Source organism: Trachemys scripta, chromosome 5 (genome assembly GCF_013100865.1).
Source record: "Trachemys scripta elegans isolate TJP31775 chromosome 5, CAS_Tse_1.0, whole genome shotgun sequence".
NCBI classification, from domain to species: Eukaryota; Metazoa; Chordata; order Testudines; family Emydidae; genus Trachemys; species Trachemys scripta.
The window spans coordinates 119,880,660-119,898,873 of NC_048302.1; the positions used below are offsets into that span (position 1 = coordinate 119,880,660).

General features: G+C 40.1%; 1 protein-coding gene across 5 annotated transcripts in view; it reads right to left on the reverse strand.

Annotated features, from left to right (window-relative positions):
• The window catches only part of HTT (huntingtin), a 217,061-nt gene that overhangs the window by 66,722 nt on the left and 132,125 nt on the right, over positions 1–18,214 (reverse strand). For all 5 annotated transcript variants that reach the window (XR_004645949.1, XM_034772451.1, XM_034772453.1 and 2 more), the window contains 8 exons: positions 16,320–16,442; positions 14,841–15,079; positions 13,292–13,434; positions 8,536–8,743; positions 6,632–6,773; positions 4,862–5,041; positions 2,544–2,720; positions 2,165–2,241 (listed from right to left, as the gene is read on the reverse strand). Coding sequence is in view for 4 of the 5 variants with exons in the window: in XM_034772451.1 (XP_034628342.1) it covers positions 2,165–2,241; positions 2,544–2,720; positions 4,862–5,041; positions 6,632–6,773; positions 8,536–8,743; positions 13,292–13,434; positions 14,841–15,079; positions 16,320–16,442 (1,289 nt within the window). In the remaining variant the exon portion in view is untranslated. The remainder of the gene's footprint in view (positions 1–2,164; positions 2,242–2,543; positions 2,721–4,861; positions 5,042–6,631; positions 6,774–8,535; positions 8,744–13,291; positions 13,435–14,840; positions 15,080–16,319; positions 16,443–18,214) is intronic.

An 18,214-nucleotide genomic window follows, 5' to 3' on the forward strand; every position in this document is an offset into this window, starting at 1 on the left:
CCAAATTTGGCATTACCTCTTAGTGTTGGGCAATGGTTTAACGGAAGGAGAAAGTGTGAACTGAGGACCAGGTTGCTGCTTTATAAATGTGCAGGATAGGGATCTGTGCAAGGAATGACACTGAGGATGCTTGTGATCTTGTGGAGAGAGCACACAGCTAGCCAAGTGGTGAAATGCCTGCCAGATCAGAACATGCTTGCATACAAGTAGTAACCCAAGATTAAATTCTTTGAGATTGGAAGACCTTTCATTGTGTTTGCAATAGCCACAAACAGTTGGGTGGACCACCAAAATGGTTTGGTCCTGTCTATGGAAAATGCCAGTGCCCATCTAACGTCCAATGTCCATAGCTGTTGCTCATCCCTATTTGCATGTGGTATTGGGTAAAATTCAGGAACTTCAATTAACTGATTGATATCTACAAAACAAAGGGGAAACTGTACAGTGAGCAAAGAGGCTTAAAAAGTGTAAATTCCAACTCATACCCACAGATGGCGAGAAAGAAATGAGAGGTGGCTAGGGTCACCTTGCTTTTTATATCCTTTGTTGGAGGCATGAGTATACTCAGGGTGCATGTAACAGACACTGCTGGACAGAAAATCCAAACTCATGTGCATTAGACATATGCACACCAACAGTGGAATACATATGGACAAACACTCATAAAAGAACTGTGTGTTTTGGTAGGAAAACAAAATCAATAAATTTGCTTCATTACCAACGACATAGGAGACATTAATCTGCATTAGCATTAAAAGTTGTTTTCTTCACTGAGCTACTTATGTTGTTCAATCAAAAGTGAGTGAACCAAAACTGCTGATTTAAGTTCAGAGCCTGTCCTTATGACTGATTTCCACCAATTCTATGAAATCAAGTTGACACTGACATTTTGCAGTGTTCTGTATGGAATCTGAAATCACAGCTCTTACAACTCAAATAGAGTTTCAAATTAGCAGAGCTTTTAAAAAAAATAAATCTATTTTCTTCGTAAGAAGTTTAAATGCATAGTTCTTCTGATAGACATTCCACCTCCAAAATATGTAGAAACTAGTTTACCTTCTACTAGCTAATGCACTGAATGCTACAGAAGGCATGCTCAGCAATATGGAAAAAGAACAGCTTATGGAATGTTGCAATAACAGGTCTGACCTTTTTTATCTGTCAAGCAGATAATTTTTCTGGCATACACTTTGTCCCCATAAGAAGAAATCCAAATGTACCCAAATAGAGAGAATACTGGCAGAAAGAACAGCACTGACAATACTGGTCATGAGCCTCTTACAAACCTTCTCAAGATTCAACTTAGACATTTCTTGCTCTTACTATTGCTTTTGGAATTTTGTTACTATTATCAATAAAAAGTCTACACCACAAGTTATGTTGGGAGTTGTTTTATGGAACAAATCTTGTTAACTAAGCTTATCCCAATGCAGGCAAGAGATAATAATATATTCTTTTTACCAAACCATTTTACAGTCTTGAGCCTTAAATTCTTTCCTCCCCACCACCTCTTTCCCCCAGGATACAATAAACTCCTACTAAAGGCAACAGGGTTATTCTTAACCAGCATTTGTGAGGAGCCAGGTGAATCAGGCTCCTGACCTTTACAAGGCTGTATCGAAAGAAACAATAGTAACAGTCTGAATCCTTCTACACAAGCAAGATTAAACTGTGCTATAACATAGGTGGGAGACTACTGTGCTCATGTGATAACATGACCTGGACCTGATCTGAACTATTCGTCTTTGAAATACTCTATGGAAATTAAAATCACTATTAAGAATTTAGAGTCTTTTCCAAGAATTTAGAGTCTTATAGAGGGTTCCCTCCCCCCAATTACAGCAGGCCAGCAGAAAATATCCTTGCAGATCTCCAGGTTGCATTGTTGTTTTAAAATTAATCTACTCTAAAAATTCTACTCTGTCAAGGCAATTAGTTATAACATGGTTGTTCCTGAGAGAGCTACAATATGGTTTCCATCCTGCAGTACAGATAGGGCCTAATCACGTTTTAATTGGGTACTCAAGTAATGGCAAATCTTTGCATGCCTCCACTTTTATAGACATAACTTTAAAAAGCAGTGTCACCTCATTAAAAAACATGCATGATTTGCACTTATTACATACCATGTTATGAAGACAGTGACCTATTACTAATATTTTACCTTGGTGCTAATCCACTGTTTTGAAGATATTCCTGAATTCTATCCAGTTCTTCAACTGGTAACTGAGAAACGCTGTTCTGTAGAAAACAGTGACAAAACAATAGATATGAAGCACCAACATGAATAAAACCATTCACATGTATTTTAACAGACTAAGAAGAGCAAGTAAGAATTATTAAACAATCTAGAGACCATAACACAGGATGCAACTGAATCAATGAGACGTGCATGCTAAACACAAAGCGACATTCTGTTTTTCACTCGTCACTAAACATCACGGTCAAGTAATTAAAATGTGCTTTAACTTAAATCACATTCAATTATTTGCTAGCATTAGCAACTCTAATTTAGAGACGGGTATATTTACTTTTATCCCTACCTGGAAAGTTGCAGCCAAAAGCATTTCTACTCGACGACAAGCAAGTGTGTCAACCATACGAGCCAGCACACGGAATGGAGTACACAAAAGCTTGTCCACATACAACATTAACACGGCACCAGACTGGCTGAGATGAATGCCCTCTAAGCATTGCAGGGTCTTCTTTAGTGTTGTTGGCTAAATATTAGAAAAAACAATTGTTACATTTATGTATTTATTTACATTTTTTCTCATCTTATTTATTTTGTACATACTGTAACACAGTTAAATATCAAAGGTGCTGGAACAACACATGGACTGTGCTAAACAAGCAACTGGTTCCAATGCCTAAGAGCTTACAGACTAAAGGAACAGTGGTTACAAAGACAGTACAGCAGACGACTAATTGAATGTTGTTTAAATAGTAATTTTTACACAGGTTTGAGGGCAGGTGGGTTTTTAATTATTTTTTTAAATTTAAGGAAGTGCGGAACTGGGGTTGCTGAACAGTAACTGGGGTGCTGTTCAATTGTACAAAGCAGCTAGAAAGAAGACATGAAGTCTGAAGTGATGAATGAACAAAACGTGTGATTAGAAGTGGCATAGAATTTAGGGAGCAAGAGTTAGTGTAGTAATAGGAGAAAGTGAAGACAGAGGGTCTGGGGTGGAATTAAAAAGCTCTGAAAGCGACAGCTTGAATTTAAGGCAAAAAGGAAATGAAGCTGATCTTAAAAGGAGCACTGAGAAAGGAAAATAGCATCTGCAGAGTTTTTCAGGATGGGAGACAGCAAAAGGCATGTTTAACCATGGAAGGGATAATGCCAGTGCAGAGGTAGAGGAGAAGGGAGGTAAGAAAATGAGAATAATAAGAGTGAGAAGTAGCACATAGTGGCAGATAATGTGGTTGATAAAGAACAGAAGGGATACTTCAGCACTAGAGATTTGAATTAGGGGATGCAGAGAAAGAAAAGGTAAATATTCACTGCTGTTTATTTTAATTTTCAAGCAGTTTGTGAAAAGTCTAGTAAAACAGCTTGTAAATTAAAGCACGGCTGTCACCAACCTTCACTTTTAAAAGAGAAACTTGAGTGAATGAACCTATCCTTAAAATAAGTTTAGTACTGTTTAGTTCCCTCCACTCCCAAATACACCTCTACCCCGATATAACACGGTAAAGCAGCACTCCAGCGGATCAAAGGAAGTTCGATATAACGCAGTTTCACCTATAACGCGGTAAGATTTTTTGGCTTCCGAGGACAGCGTTATATCGGGGTAGAGTTGTATATGCACATTAACCTATTTTCTAGGAAATCTTCCCCTGCTTATGACTTGAAAGAGATGAATATCCAGACAAGAGAAACAGCAACAAGTTCACAAATCTTCATGGAGAATGCACAGTCCATTAGTGTAGGATTAGGAAAGAGGGCACAAACCAGGATTGCTCTTTTATTACTCTTTAGTCTTGTTAGGGTCAACATGGAGGTGAACTGAATCCTACTTGTTCTTATGCATCAGCAGCAGAATTGTCTACTAATTTCCAAACATTTGTACACAGCCATTGAAGGCAAAGGTGCTGCAAAAATGTCACCAAGGACTTAATCTGCAGAACTTTATTACTTGTGATGATGCATAGGAAGGAAGGAATGTAGATTGACTGACCCCAGTTGAATTTATCCGACTGGCAGTTGGGCAAAAAAGTCTTAGTACTTTCCATATCAAATATGCTCAAATTATGAAACAAACATGGATGCTTTTTACAGGGTTACTTCTACACCTTTTAATTAGTGTGTTTTCAATTCAGGAATACAATTTGTAGCAAATATACAACATCAGTACGGGGGCTCCTAGAAGAAAAACAAGATTCATGTTGCATTTATGATTTGATTAATCTATAACACAGGAACTGACAAGGTATGTTTGCACTCTGTGGGGCAATAGAAAGGCTATGAAGATGAAAGATTGAGTTTGTGAATAAAGAGGCTTGGGATCATAAATTAATTTCTCTCCAACGGGTTGTAAACATGTGGGGAAGTGGACACAAATTTTTTAGTTATCCAATGTCTAGATTTTCTTTTATTTATTAGTTAGTATTAGCTTGTAGGCTCTTTGGGGAGAATTACATCTACCTACCTGTGTGTCTGAGCAGCGCTAAGCACAATGTAGTTCAGATGTCAAGAGTTGTCTTTTGGCACCAGTGTAATACATATAATAAGTTATGCACCAACAACACATTTGGTGCTGTAAAAGACCCAGAAAGGAAAAAGCACTCAAAGTGTTTCCAAATACAGTGAACAAGAAAGGCCTAAACTTCATTATTAAAAGGCTCAAGTCAAACTTACAGTTGCGAGGTTCTCACACCGAGACTGAATAGCCTGGATGAAGAGACCACTGGCTGCTGAATTCCTATGAACAGCACTAATAAAGTCTTGTACAGGAGGCTCATGAGACAGATTAATCAGATCTTGAACATGATTCACTATAAGCCATGTCAAGTGTTCTGAATCATGTAGGTTTTGACACTATGAGGAAAAAAGGTAAAATGGATTCCATAATTCTAAAATTACCAATATTACTACAGACATATGCATTTCATTACTAAAAGAATAGCAGAAACAATGCAATACCATTTATACACAATTAAAAGCAAGTAATTTTCATTGGAAAAACTGAACCACATTATGTTAAAAATATTCTGTTTACAAGCGTGCACATTTTATTTCCTTCTAAGTTTTATTACTGTGATCGTCTGCATAACAACCAGATCTTTTCTTTCAACTTCCTTTGATCCTGTTGCAAATTCACCTGAAGTCATAATCCTCTATTTGCAACAAATTGTTTCAACATCCATTATGTCGTAATCATAAAGACGATGAATACTGGTAGAGAACAACTGGAAAGAACTAGTAAACTCAAAGACCCTGCTTTTATGCAACATTTTTAGTAATAATGAATGACAGATACACATTCAATATATATCAGAATTGTTTCTGCAAAGTCTCAATGTTTGTTTGTAGTTTTTGTTTCCTTTTAAAGTGAATACCCCACCATATCTTTCGTTGCAGCTGAACTATTTATGCCTTCAACAGTTAATGTTTCTCACTTGAGGCAGAATGACTCCTGTAACACTGTGTTTGAGAGCCTACGAAGTCTGAAGCCATGAGAGTTGCCCTATTTCTTAGAGCCTGAACAGAACTGGGGAATGCAGTATCAGAGTTAATATATGTAGGAGGATTTAAGGTGAAAAGAGTTTACTCTAATTATGACATGCAGAAACACGCAGTCTCAGACGGAGGGTCTAAACTTTTATAAGCTTCTTAGTCTTCTCCTGAGATCACATATGTAAGAATACAACATTCAAGACATTATTGTTATTTACAAAAAATAACTCTGTAGACGATTAAGATTCAGTGTAGAGACAAAAAGAAGAACAGGAGTACTTGTGGCACCTTAGAGACTAACAAATTTATTAGAGCATAAGCTTTCGTGGACTACAGCCCACTTCTTCGGATGCATAGTCTCTAAGGTGCCACAAGTACTCCTGTTCTTTTTGCGGATACAGACTAACACGGCTGTTACTCTGAAACTTGTCAGTGTAGAGACAATGCTTAAGATAATGCATGAGTATCTAAAATAATCACACTAATAAGATATATGCATAGAAAGGAAAAAAGAGCATTCACTTTCAGAAGTGAAAATTGATATAAAAATTCCATGTAGTTCCCCCCGGAAGTAAATATGACCAGGGCCGGCTCCAGCTTTTTTGCCACCCTAAGCGGCGAAGGGGGTGGGGGGGAAGAGGCGTGATCGCGCCACTTCATTCTTCGGCGGCAATTCGGCAGCCGGTCCTTCCCTCCAAGAGGGACTGAGGGACCCGCCGCCGAACTGCCGTCGAAGAACCTGGACGTGCCGCCCCTTTCCATTGGCCGCCCTAAGCATCTGCTTCCTGCGCTGGTGCCTGGAGCCGACCTTGAATATGACTAAGATCTCTCACATTTCCCTTATTATGATCTACATTTAAAATACTCTCACACTGTGCCTCAAAGATAAAGCACCCAAGCAAAATCCCCAAAAAACACTTATAGGTTTAAAATTCACAGTTCTAAACTTACAACATAGTCACAAAAAAGAATGAGTGCTCCTCTTCGTACTATCTCTCGATTGCACATGCCAAATTTGGATTCTGAATCAAATTCATCACTGTCTCCAGATATCTGAGGGCTCAGCAATTTAGTACTGGAAAGACTGTGCCGCCTGTAAAAAAAAACAAAAACAAAAAACCACGTTTTATTGCTAATATTTCAGTTAAAGTAGATACTCAATTTCCATTTTAAGCATTCCTCAATATGAATTGCTTTGTCATTAGTTCTTTAGTCTCTTGTGGGGTATTGTGGATTACATCTCATCACTAAGGCTAAGATTTTGTCATGGTTATTTTTAGTAAAAGTCACGGACAGGTCACGGGCAATAAACAAATTCACAGATGTCGTGGCCTATCTGAGATATTTGCTGCTGCGGTGCCATGGTTTTCCCCACCACCATGACGGCGGGGAACTGTGGGGTTCCCCCTCTGCCCATGGCAGCTGGAAGCTGTAGGGGGGCCACCCCTCCACCCACGACGGCTGGAAGCTGCAGGGTGACCATATTTCCCAAAGAGAAAATGGGACACCCAAGGTGTCCCCCTGCCCCCCACTCCCAGTGGCCCCTCCACCACCCCTCCTGCACGAGGCTGTTGCCCGTCACTGGAACCCTGAGGAGGGCCCCCTCAGGAGTCCATCACCTGTCACTGGAACCTTGCAGGGGTCCCCCTGCACTTGCCAGGGCCCCGCTAGCTGCCAGCTCCAGAGTCCCACAACCACTGGGGCTGAATTGGAGAATGTCATGGAGGTCTCTGAAAGTCACGGGGTTCCTTGACTTGAGTGACCTCCGTGACATAAACGTAGCCTGATTCATCACCCCTCTTGTTCAATATGTATTACAACGTGGCTCACAGAGGCACCTACAAGGAGACATGGCCTACAGAGCTTTCCATGTAATGATAAAACCCAGCACTTCTTTCCATCCAGCTACAGTGATTGAGCATCTAATCCAGTGCTGGGCTAAGAAAGACACCCAATCCAGATAAAAGGGAGCTGATGTTGGTAAACTGGGGGGAAAACAACAGGAAGAACTGACAGAAGTTCTATTAGCCCTCTTAACTGATACTGTATGTCCCACAGCTTGTTATTCAATTTTGTAATTTGGTTCTTTATTTAACAGCAGCTTTCAGACAATCAAGTTGCAGCTAGGGCCAGGACCACTTTTTCTAATCTAGATCTGACTATGTTTGGGGTCTTTTCTTTCAGATACAGATCTCACAACTGTCATCCATTGTCACTCAGAGTCTAGACAATACAACGCTTGTACTCTACCTGTCTTCCAGATACTGTATTTTAAGACCCTTTGGAAGCAGACCATTTCAAAAGGGAGGATTTGTTACGCAACGGCTGCTTAGTGAACAGATCTTTCCATTAATATACTCCACCAGTGCTCCATGATCTGCACTCGTTGTGTAGCAGTTGGAGGGTGAAATAAGATGTTGATATTGACCTATAAAGCCAAAAGCATCCTGGGATCTGACAAGACAGCTCTTTCCCCTACGTAGTATTTCCACAGTTGTAATCAGGGGCATTCAAGGTGGAATACCCTCCCTTTACAACGGGAGAGAACAACTGGCAGGGAGTTCTACCTGACATGCCATCAAGTGTGGAATACACACTCTTTTGGTCTAAATTAGTCAAACTTTACTGACCTCATCGAACACTGCAAACATGGTCCATACTCCTTTACAAGTACAGTAATTTCTTTAAGTGGTTCTAATGCATATAGTACTCAAATTCTTAACAGCTGAGAAATTCATATAAGCTACATTTTAAAAGTCTTTTAATTAACTGTAGAAATTAAAAATCAGTATGATAGACAGTCCTATTACATATTAAAAACAGCCTTACTTAGTTCATATTAAAAACAGCCTTACTTTGGTGTTTGATGCACCTCTGACCACCAGCTGTAGTTAGTGTAATTGACAAGAAGGAGGATTTGACACCAGAGGAGCACTAAAGAAGGGTGTGTGGGAATCATGAACTGAACAAGACCGCTCAGACTCTCAAGGGTATAAAAACTACCATCAGATCCATCTCCTGTAAAAAGCCTGCTGGCAGCAGCTGTGATTCTTCTGAACATCCCTGAAAACAAACACACATACGTTAAGGGGAACCATATATGCTACCGCTTGTACTGAGAATTTTAAAAAACCCTCAGTTACACATCATTTGGAAAATTTAAACTGCTTCATTTACAACCAAGCAATCTAACCTTCAGCATTCCTGTGAGGTAGATAAATTAGATTTTCCCCATTTATAAATGGGGATATAGAAGCAGAAATGTTAAATGACTGTCCAGGGTCACAGGGCAAATCAATGACAAGAACTGGAATTAAACTGAGGACTTCTTGGCTCTCAGCCTCAGATTCAATCCTCTAGACCTCAGTCTAAAAACGTAACACTAAAGTAATTAAATCATACCACAGATGCACATCTTAGTTATAGTAAACATTATAAAAGTCACATGTATCAATATTTTATTCTTCCTGAAATTGTTGATTAGCCAGGGTACATTATTTGTAGTGAGGTAGTGAGCAGAGGCTCCAATCAAAATCAGAACCTCACTGTGTTAGGTACTATACTTACAAAGGAAGATAGAACGTAGGCTCCTTTGGGTAGGGACTAAAGTGGGAGGTTGGTAGACTTCTCTGCCTAGATAGCTATTGAGGGTGTTCCGCAGGCTATACCTATCCTACAAGTGATTCAGCAACACAGCTGAAGTGTCGCAGCTATGCCGCTGTAGCATTGTAGCATAGACACTCCCTATAGCAAAGGAAGAGGGTTTTCCATTGCTGCAGTAAATTCAGCCCCTGGAGGGGTGACAGGCAGGTTGATAGAAGAATTCTTCCAGTCTTTTGGTGTCCGTACCGGAGCTTAGATCGGCTTAACTATATCTCTCAGGCGTTTGAATTTTTCATATCCTTGAGTAATGTAGCTACATCGACCTATGTTTCAGATGCAGACAAGGCCTCAGATAATCAGTTATAATAATGCAGTGGCTACAGGACTTGGATGTAAAGTTTTGTGCAACAAGCAAAACTATTAAATAAGGAAAAAAAAAAATCTTTGCTCTGTATGCTGAGTGATGATCTGCAGGATGGAAGCAGTTGTGGCAGAGCTCTCCTTCTGTGACCTCTTGTTCTTCAGCTTGCCCCTTTTATCCCTTTTGCCACAACCCAGGAAGGGGAATAAATAGATGGGAGGAGCTCAGAGAACAACTCTATTCATGTAACAAAGCCCCTTTGGTACTCTTAAACAGAGAAGAGTGGGGGGAGGGGAATAGATTTCTTACAGCAGCTGCAGAATCAACTATAAATTCTAGAATAGCAATGGATAACAAAGGAGCTCTGCAGTGCTGCTCTGTTTGCATGGTCAGAATCAGAGCATCAGAGTGAAGCCGTAAGGGCCATAGGCCAAGTCCCAGAGCCATGTAGACAAGTCTGAACTGCCTCCGGTATTTGGAAGAAGAGAGGAACAGTGCAAATGTCTCACAAGGGGACGATATCAGAATCCAGAAATGCATGTTGTACTTACTTTCTATTAGTAATATCATCCCCGAACTACTACCAACCCGTTTTAGCTAGTTGCTTGTGCAGTAAGTGTGACATCTAGTGACTGGACATGGTGATGCACATAGCTATTAAAGATATCTACCTTAGCTTTGTCCTCTATTTATCCTACCTGTTTAAAATAATCTACTGAAAGCTTGAAACTGTAATCTGCTAGTTTCAGTAGTACTCACAGTGTGTTAACAGCTATACTCAAAAAAAAAATACAGTTCTGCACTCCCGAAGAGCTCACATTCTGAACCAATATAGCACAGAGGCTATGGAAAAGGACTAAGGGCAATATCTGGCTACACCATAATACACAAGTTTGACAGTACATTTTTATGTTCCCAGACATAAACTATATTAAAATGCAGCTAAGTTAAAAGTATATATGTCAGCAACTTAAGGGTAAAAAAAATTACAGGGTTGTGATAATCACAACAAAAACAAGCTTTACAAACCTGGGAAATTCAGGGTTAAGGTTAAACTCAGGATAATTCTAAATCTATTAAGTCATGAAAGTCCATAGTTAAGGCATACATATAACCTTCATACCACCCTGTAGTGGCAACCTACAATAAACACACAGTTATTAGTGCAGAATAGTGTTTGTGGTCCTAGATGAAACTGATCCTTAATATTAGGTATTAGATTTTTTCATTTCTCTCTCATGGTGTCACTAAAGAGCAGAAAAGATTGCTTGCGGGCCTTAACAGCATTTCCATTGAGCGGCACTTCCATGTGCAATATGGCTATTAAGTAAAAGCTATATACATATACACTCCACACATTACATACGCCCTAATACCATGTATAAATATTCATATATGACTCCACACAAAAAGTTTTGTTAACTCAAAGTTTAAAGTTAAGATTGCTAGACTTCACACCCCACCAATGCAATGTGAGTACGGGTATTTCAGGGGTGGATGATAGGGAGGAGTAGAAATTCACTCTGATGAAACTCACCAGAGTGGAGAACATATCTAGAAAACAGGAGGTACCAGAGAGAAGCTAGGGGAACAGGAAAGGAGGGGTAGTGACAGAAGAGATAAGGATAAAGGAGATAGCCCTTTCTGTGGTTTGCCAGAGGGAGTCTGGACTGATGGACTAAAGTCAAATAAGTACTAGTCTCTTTCATATACCCAATGACCAAACAGGCAAAAGGAAAGACTAGCCACAAATAGGGAGGATACAAATAAAAGAGAACTATAGGCATAGATTAGCAGTGGGGTCGGAAAACAGGTTTGAGCAGCAAATCTTCCAGTTGCCCCAGTTTCTGCTGCAGAGCCCAGTTCCCTCATTTCATGGGCCCCCACCTCTCCAACACCAACTTCCCAAATCCGTGTCACATATAGAACAATATTTTTTTATTTTTCCCGCTCTGTATATAATTGTTCAGTTTTATGAATGTTTGTTTCGATTATTATTTTACTGATGAAAATGAACCATCATTAAATATATAAAGAATAAATAAAATGTTTAGTTGGAATAAGCAGTAAGTGAGGGGTGGAGAGAATAAAATTGCCCCATGGGGCCAGGGCATAGGTCTCTGCTATGGGAACAGAGAATGGGGGGCACTATTTTAAATAAATCTTGGAAGTGGTTAAAGTCATCCGCAGTGGTTGGGGGTGGAGGGCATAATTGTCTCGTCCAGTGAGGAGGATGAATTATTGTTGGCTGGTGAGGTGTCAGGAGCAGTGTCCTCTTCCTGCTCTGCCATGTCATCCCTTGTCTCAGTAGCTACAGTCCTCCAAGGGTGGAGGCGGGGATCTAGCATCTTCCCTACATGGGCTGGGCCGCCTGCTGTGGTGCCTTCTGTAAGACCTCCAGGGATCCTAGTATTGCCAGTACTCAGGGAAGGTGATGGGTGGTCCCATATGTGGACTGTGATATTAATGGTCCAGCTGCCATAGGTGTTCTAATCGGGGAGGAACGGTGAGGGGAGAATACCCCTTCAACCTCCTCATCTTCATCGCTCAAGAACGGTGGTGCTATTGGAGTTAATTGTTGCTCTGGTACCGACGGCCCCAGTGTGAGACATCAGTGCCCAAAAGAGGGAACTCCATGGTCAAGGAGACCAACAGATGCTTCTGATGCAGAGAGCTTCGTTGCCGAAGAGTGAGGTGCCAATTGTATCGGGAGTGCAGTGTGCTGAGCCGGTGCCAGTGCAGTCTGTCGGCGCTGTTGCGCTAGCGGCATTCGGCTGCAGCATCGTAATTGGAGCAGTTGTTGGTGCCATCTCCTTTAGCACTGTAGATGGTGCGGTGGAGACACACCCCAAAGTTTTAGTCAAGGGTATATAGTAAAAATCATGGACAGGTCATGGGCCGTGAATTATTGTTTACTGCCCATAACCTGTCCATGACTTTTACTAAACATACCCGTGACTAAAACGTAGCCTTAGTCATAAATGCTGAACTGCGGTGTGGCCGGCACCAATGAGAACAATTTGGCCAGGGACCATTTTCTGCTGGTCTGCTCTCTATGAGGCGAAGAGTATGTTCCTTTTTCGTCTGGCAAACACTAAAAATTCTCTGGCAGGGAAAGAATTGTATAAAGTTGTATGACAGTTATTATTTCTAAGATTTTTGAATTAAAAAAATACAATATAAACATTTTCTTCTCTGAACACCATCTTCAGTGACATTATTGGCCTGCTGGGAGGATTTGAGGACTGGCACTGGCCTTAAAATAAATTGAGTTTGAGACCCCTGGGGAAGGTGATTGGAAATCCAACCCAAGAGTAACGATGAGCACTACATTTCTCAACTGGAGCTCTTTTGGACATTTAAAAGTACAATGTTTAATGAATGAAAGGTCACCAGTTATTGTCTGCTCTGCTAAAAGGGTAGAGTCTGAAAACAGGTCTTGAAGCTGTCTATACAATAAAAAGTCTAAAGGAAAAGAAGACTTTGGGTTCTGACATGGACACAAACTTGGGAGAAGAAAACATATTTTATATGCAGCCAATATTCTCAACCTAAACAGATTTTAAACTCATTAAACAACTGATTCAGAACTGAAAAGAACTCTTATTGTCATCATGGCATAACACAATTCATTTTGAGACTATTACCTGATTTGAAGATATGTATTAAACACATAAGCAATGTGCCCAACTCTTGGCAATAGAAAGTGTGCTGCTGTTCATTCATGTCCACTTTCAACTGTTTTGTAGCAATGTCTTCCAATAGAATGCCCACTAATTGTAACAAGAACCTAAAAAAAACCCCACACAACACAGTCAGGAAAATAAACACATCAGCTTATTTCCTATCTGTCCCAACCAAGGTTTTTACTACTGAGTTAACAAGTTTCAGCAGGTTGACCTGAACCAATGACAATCCTGCTTAACAGTGCCTCACTTTAAAATTTTCACCTTAAAGTTCTTCTTGCTTCCTCTACCCACAAGGAAAAATCTCAGCTCCAGCTTTCAGACTCATTTTCTAGTGTAAAAATTGATTAAAGCAGAGTATTTGCAGTGTGTTTAAGGGTCCAGGTCTCAGTTATGCAAAACCTCATCTGCCATCAAATCACAGATGGTCACTGTTTTATTAATCACCATCCTTGCAATCAACATGAATCAAACACCTAGAACCCTACCCAATGTGCTATCCTTCCAAGAGACAACAGACAAAATGAGGGGCATCAAGACTAAGCCACTCACAACAGGTTTCCACCTTAAACAAAATCTTTCCCATCCACCACCACAGACATGAAAGACCCCAAGTCTTCATAACCAAAGACATCCCTTTCTCTATCAGCTATACATATTCTTAGCGTAAGGCATCATTGGGACCACCTAAAGGTGGCCAAAGGAATATAGTCACCCAAATAAAGGCCACCAAGGAAAGCTTAAAAAACCCACCCAACAACCGGAATCAGACTAACAATCCCTTCCACAACCATTCCCCAATCCTTCTCTTAGCAAGTCTCAGATCCAGTAGGATTCCCAGTCCAAACGTTACGCCAAATCACAACTCCTCCCCGCTCCCCCAAATGAATTTGTGGATAAAAAACATCTTCTCATAAGGGTCTTAACCCTCACCTGGAGGGATAAAATCCTATCCTAATTCCTTGCCCTGCAGTAGTAGGGTATTTCCAACTCAAAAACACCCAAAATCTCTCTTGAATTACTTTGCATAAGTCTCTAGATTACAACCTATCCTTTTAAAAAGAAAGCTGATCTTCCCCTTCCATGTTCTTCACCCTTTCACATGCACAGGAGGGGAAAGTCACCTCATCCCACCCATATGCCACTGAGGCAACAATGCAGAGTACAAGCTAAAGTAAGGGAGAAGGAAGAGTCAATTCCCAGGGTGAAATCCTGGTCCCACAGAAATCAGTGGTACTTTTCACCTCAGTATGGGCTTAAGAAACCAAAACAGCCCAAAATTGTTAAACAAAAATACACACCTCCATCCTGTGTAATACACTCATCAGCACTGCATCCTATTCTACCCCTCAACCTTTCATCCAACCTTAAATCCACCCTCCATGTCCATTTCAGGTAGCATCCAGGTAAATATAAATGTTATATTTCCATATCACTTGTCACTCTTTTAATACTTAATACTTCACCAAAAGTTTTACAAAAAACCCTATAGATTCAGAAGACAACATACCTAGAAAATGTCTCTTCAGGCAGATATTTAGCCTGTTTCAGCTCAATTTGTTCTTCAGGTGTGGGTACATTATTCTCCCCATCCCTTAGCCTATTAATTGTTTGACATGACAATAAGTAAGGGGAGAAAGAAAGCTCTTGAATACGAGATAGAACTATATCCTCTGTTGATTGTGAAATCAGAACTCTAAGGATAGCAAGGATACCAGATATCCATAACTGAACAGTGCTCACTGATGCCTAAAAAGAAAAAAACAACAACAGAAAAATAAAGCAGATTAAGAGATTAACAACTGCAATAAAGTAATGGAAAACTGACAACATATTAGATCTTATAGGAAGATCATTCATAAAGATATTTGTTCAAATAAGTGAACATATATGAGGTAAAGTTTTCTACCTTCTCTTCTGCCACTATCATGGCTCCCAAGAGCTGAATGCCGATGATAGCTCCTGGAAATCAGTTTGGCTTTGAGAGCACTCAATGCTGTGTGATCTGGGGAATGTGTACTTCTGCAATAGTTTTGTGAATAAAGTTCTCACAGAATACCTCCATACTTTCTCAAAAATGAAATACATGGGGGGGAATCTTGCTTTGTTACACCTTAATATTTCAACTAAAAAAAGGGTTTAAAATTCTGCATGAGAAAAGCAGATTTACCTATTCATAAACAGGGCCCTACCAAACTTCACAGTCCATTTTGGTCAATTTCATGGTCATTGGATTTTTCAGCTATTGAAATCTGGAATTTCATGTTGTTGTAATTGTAGAGGTCCTGACCCAAAAAGGAGTTGTGTGTGGGGGGGGAGAAGGGGTTGCCAGGTTATTGTAGGGGGGTTGTGGTACTACTATCTTTACTTCTGCACTGCTGCTGGCGGGGCGCTGCCTTCAGAGCTGGGCGCCCAGCCAACAGCCCCTGCTCTCCAGCCACCCAGCTATGAAGGCAGTGTAGAAGTAAGGGTGGCAATAAAACAATCCTCTCTGCAACACCCTTTTGGGTCAAGACCCCCAATTTGAGAAATGCTGGTCTCCCCCATGAAATTGGTATAGTATAGGGTAAAAGCACACAAGACCAGAGTTCATGATCCGTGATGTGTTTTTCATAGCCGTGAATTTGGTAGGGCCCTATTCATAAACCAGGTTATGGAATTGCTCTTACATCAGGAGACTCCCCATTCTTCACCATTGAATTATAAGTAAAATGACCTATCCAAAGGCAAACTAGTCCTCCTAGTGAGTTCTTCCCTATTTCTGAACATGTTACCAAACTAACTTCAGCAGGATTTGGGAACAGAAATATACACATTGCAGAGAATTAAAGAGAACACTCGCTACTGTTTTGCCATATATGAAAATGCTGAACTGTCTTGACAGACAGACAGAGTGGAGGATAGTCAGAAATGTGTATGATATAGCCACAAATGCGTTAAAGGCTTCAACATCAAACAGGTAGTGTAATCTCCTTCACTGGTCACTTACCATTGTACAGGGAGTAACAAACATACTTCTTAAAAGCATGTCCACGGGACGGAGGGATGAGGGAGCCAAAATTTCAAATAAAGTGTTCAATACTCCCAGAGCTTCATGGGAATCTATATGCATCTGTTCAAAAGAAAGGAACAAATTTTATATTCACCATTGAACACAACAGCAAAAACAAAGAACGCCTCCGTGCCTTGATTATTTTTAGTATGATACGTGAATGTTTCCTATCCAATAACGCTGCACTTCAATTTGATAACCAAGAGAGATTAGAAAACCCATAAGGGGTGAATGTTAAAAGCAGGTGCAGCCATTGCCATGCAGAACATGACAGACCTCGAGAAAGCTTAAATTAAAAACTATAAAAAAGTTTAGAGAGAGAGTGAGTATATACATATACACATACACACACACACTAAACTTTGTTATAGTTTTTAATTTAAACTTTCTTGAGGTCTGTCATACATATACATATACATATACATGTATGAATCACACAGAGTATTTGGTCAACAATTGCCCAAAAACTAATTATTTTGGTTTTGGCTCCATCTAAAAGCAATTGTGGTTACTGGGAAGGCATGCATTAAAAAGGTCATCAACTTGAAACCCAAGTTAGAAATCATTTCAGATAGTATGCCTGCCCCCCAAGTGCTAATTTTGTAGTTTTACTACCACATTTTCTTATTTTTTTTTTTTAAACACCTCTTCCATTTGCTATGAGAAAAACCTATCTAAAAAGGGGAAATAATGATACTGACTATAAACAAAGAGCTGCCAAATGCTTAAAATAAATTAACTAGAAAAAATAGAAGGGATGAGGGGAGTTTTTTCCTACTCTCTCTGACATGGTGATTTCGGGTATTACAATAAGTAAAAATAGTTTTAGACAGAAGAGACATTTTTTCAGTTAATTGTGTCCCTTCATAATTCTAACATTCTGGGGAATAGATTGTCATAACCTCTATCCTCAGTCTTACAAAATACATTGTAATATGTACATTGAAGCTAATATTTAAGTGGTGATTCAGTACTCGGGGGTAACAGGGAAGCCTAACGAAGTGTGCAAGTTTTCAGTATGAACACAGTAAATAAAGTTGGTCTCTATCAGTATTCCATGCATGGGTATGCATGCGTGCCATGTGCCCAAATCTGAAAATTCTAACAAGCAGTGTCTGTTGGCCCACACATGCACGTAGTTCTCCTCGTGCTCCAGACCAAGGGCATAAGAAGCAGTGCAGGCCTATGCCCTGCCAGTTCTTCTCCTTACCACGAATCCAACAGAAGATCAGATGGGAAACTCTTCAACCTGTCACGACTTAAGTCAAAGACTAAAGTCAAAAAGGTGCTTATCAAGGAACTTCTATTCACTGATGATGCTGCCCTCATAGCCCACAATGGCGTTCTACTACAAAAACTCATGGACTGCCTTTTCAAGTGCTTGTCAGGCATTTGCTCTCACCATCAGCATTAAGAAAATAATTGTGTTAGGGCAGGGGGTTCCACAAGCTCCTTCAAATCACCTTAAACGCAAACCAGCTAAAAGTAGTCCAGAAGTTCAGCTACTCACGTTCTACAGTGACCACCAACCTCTCATTGGATGAAGAACTAAGTGTTGGCATTGGAAAGGCTGCCACCACCTTTAGCAGACTAACTAAAAGAGCATGGAAAAACTCAAAGCTTAACATCAACATCAAAATGCTAGTGTACCAAGCTTGCATCCTCTGAACTTATGTATGGTGGGGAAACATGGACAGCTTATGCTCATCAGGACAAAAGGTTAAACAGTTTCTACCTACACTGTTTATGCCGCATACTCCACACCAAATGACAAGGTAAAGTCACCAATGCAAAGGGCAAATTTACCAAGTGTGACAGCCCTGCTCAAGCAA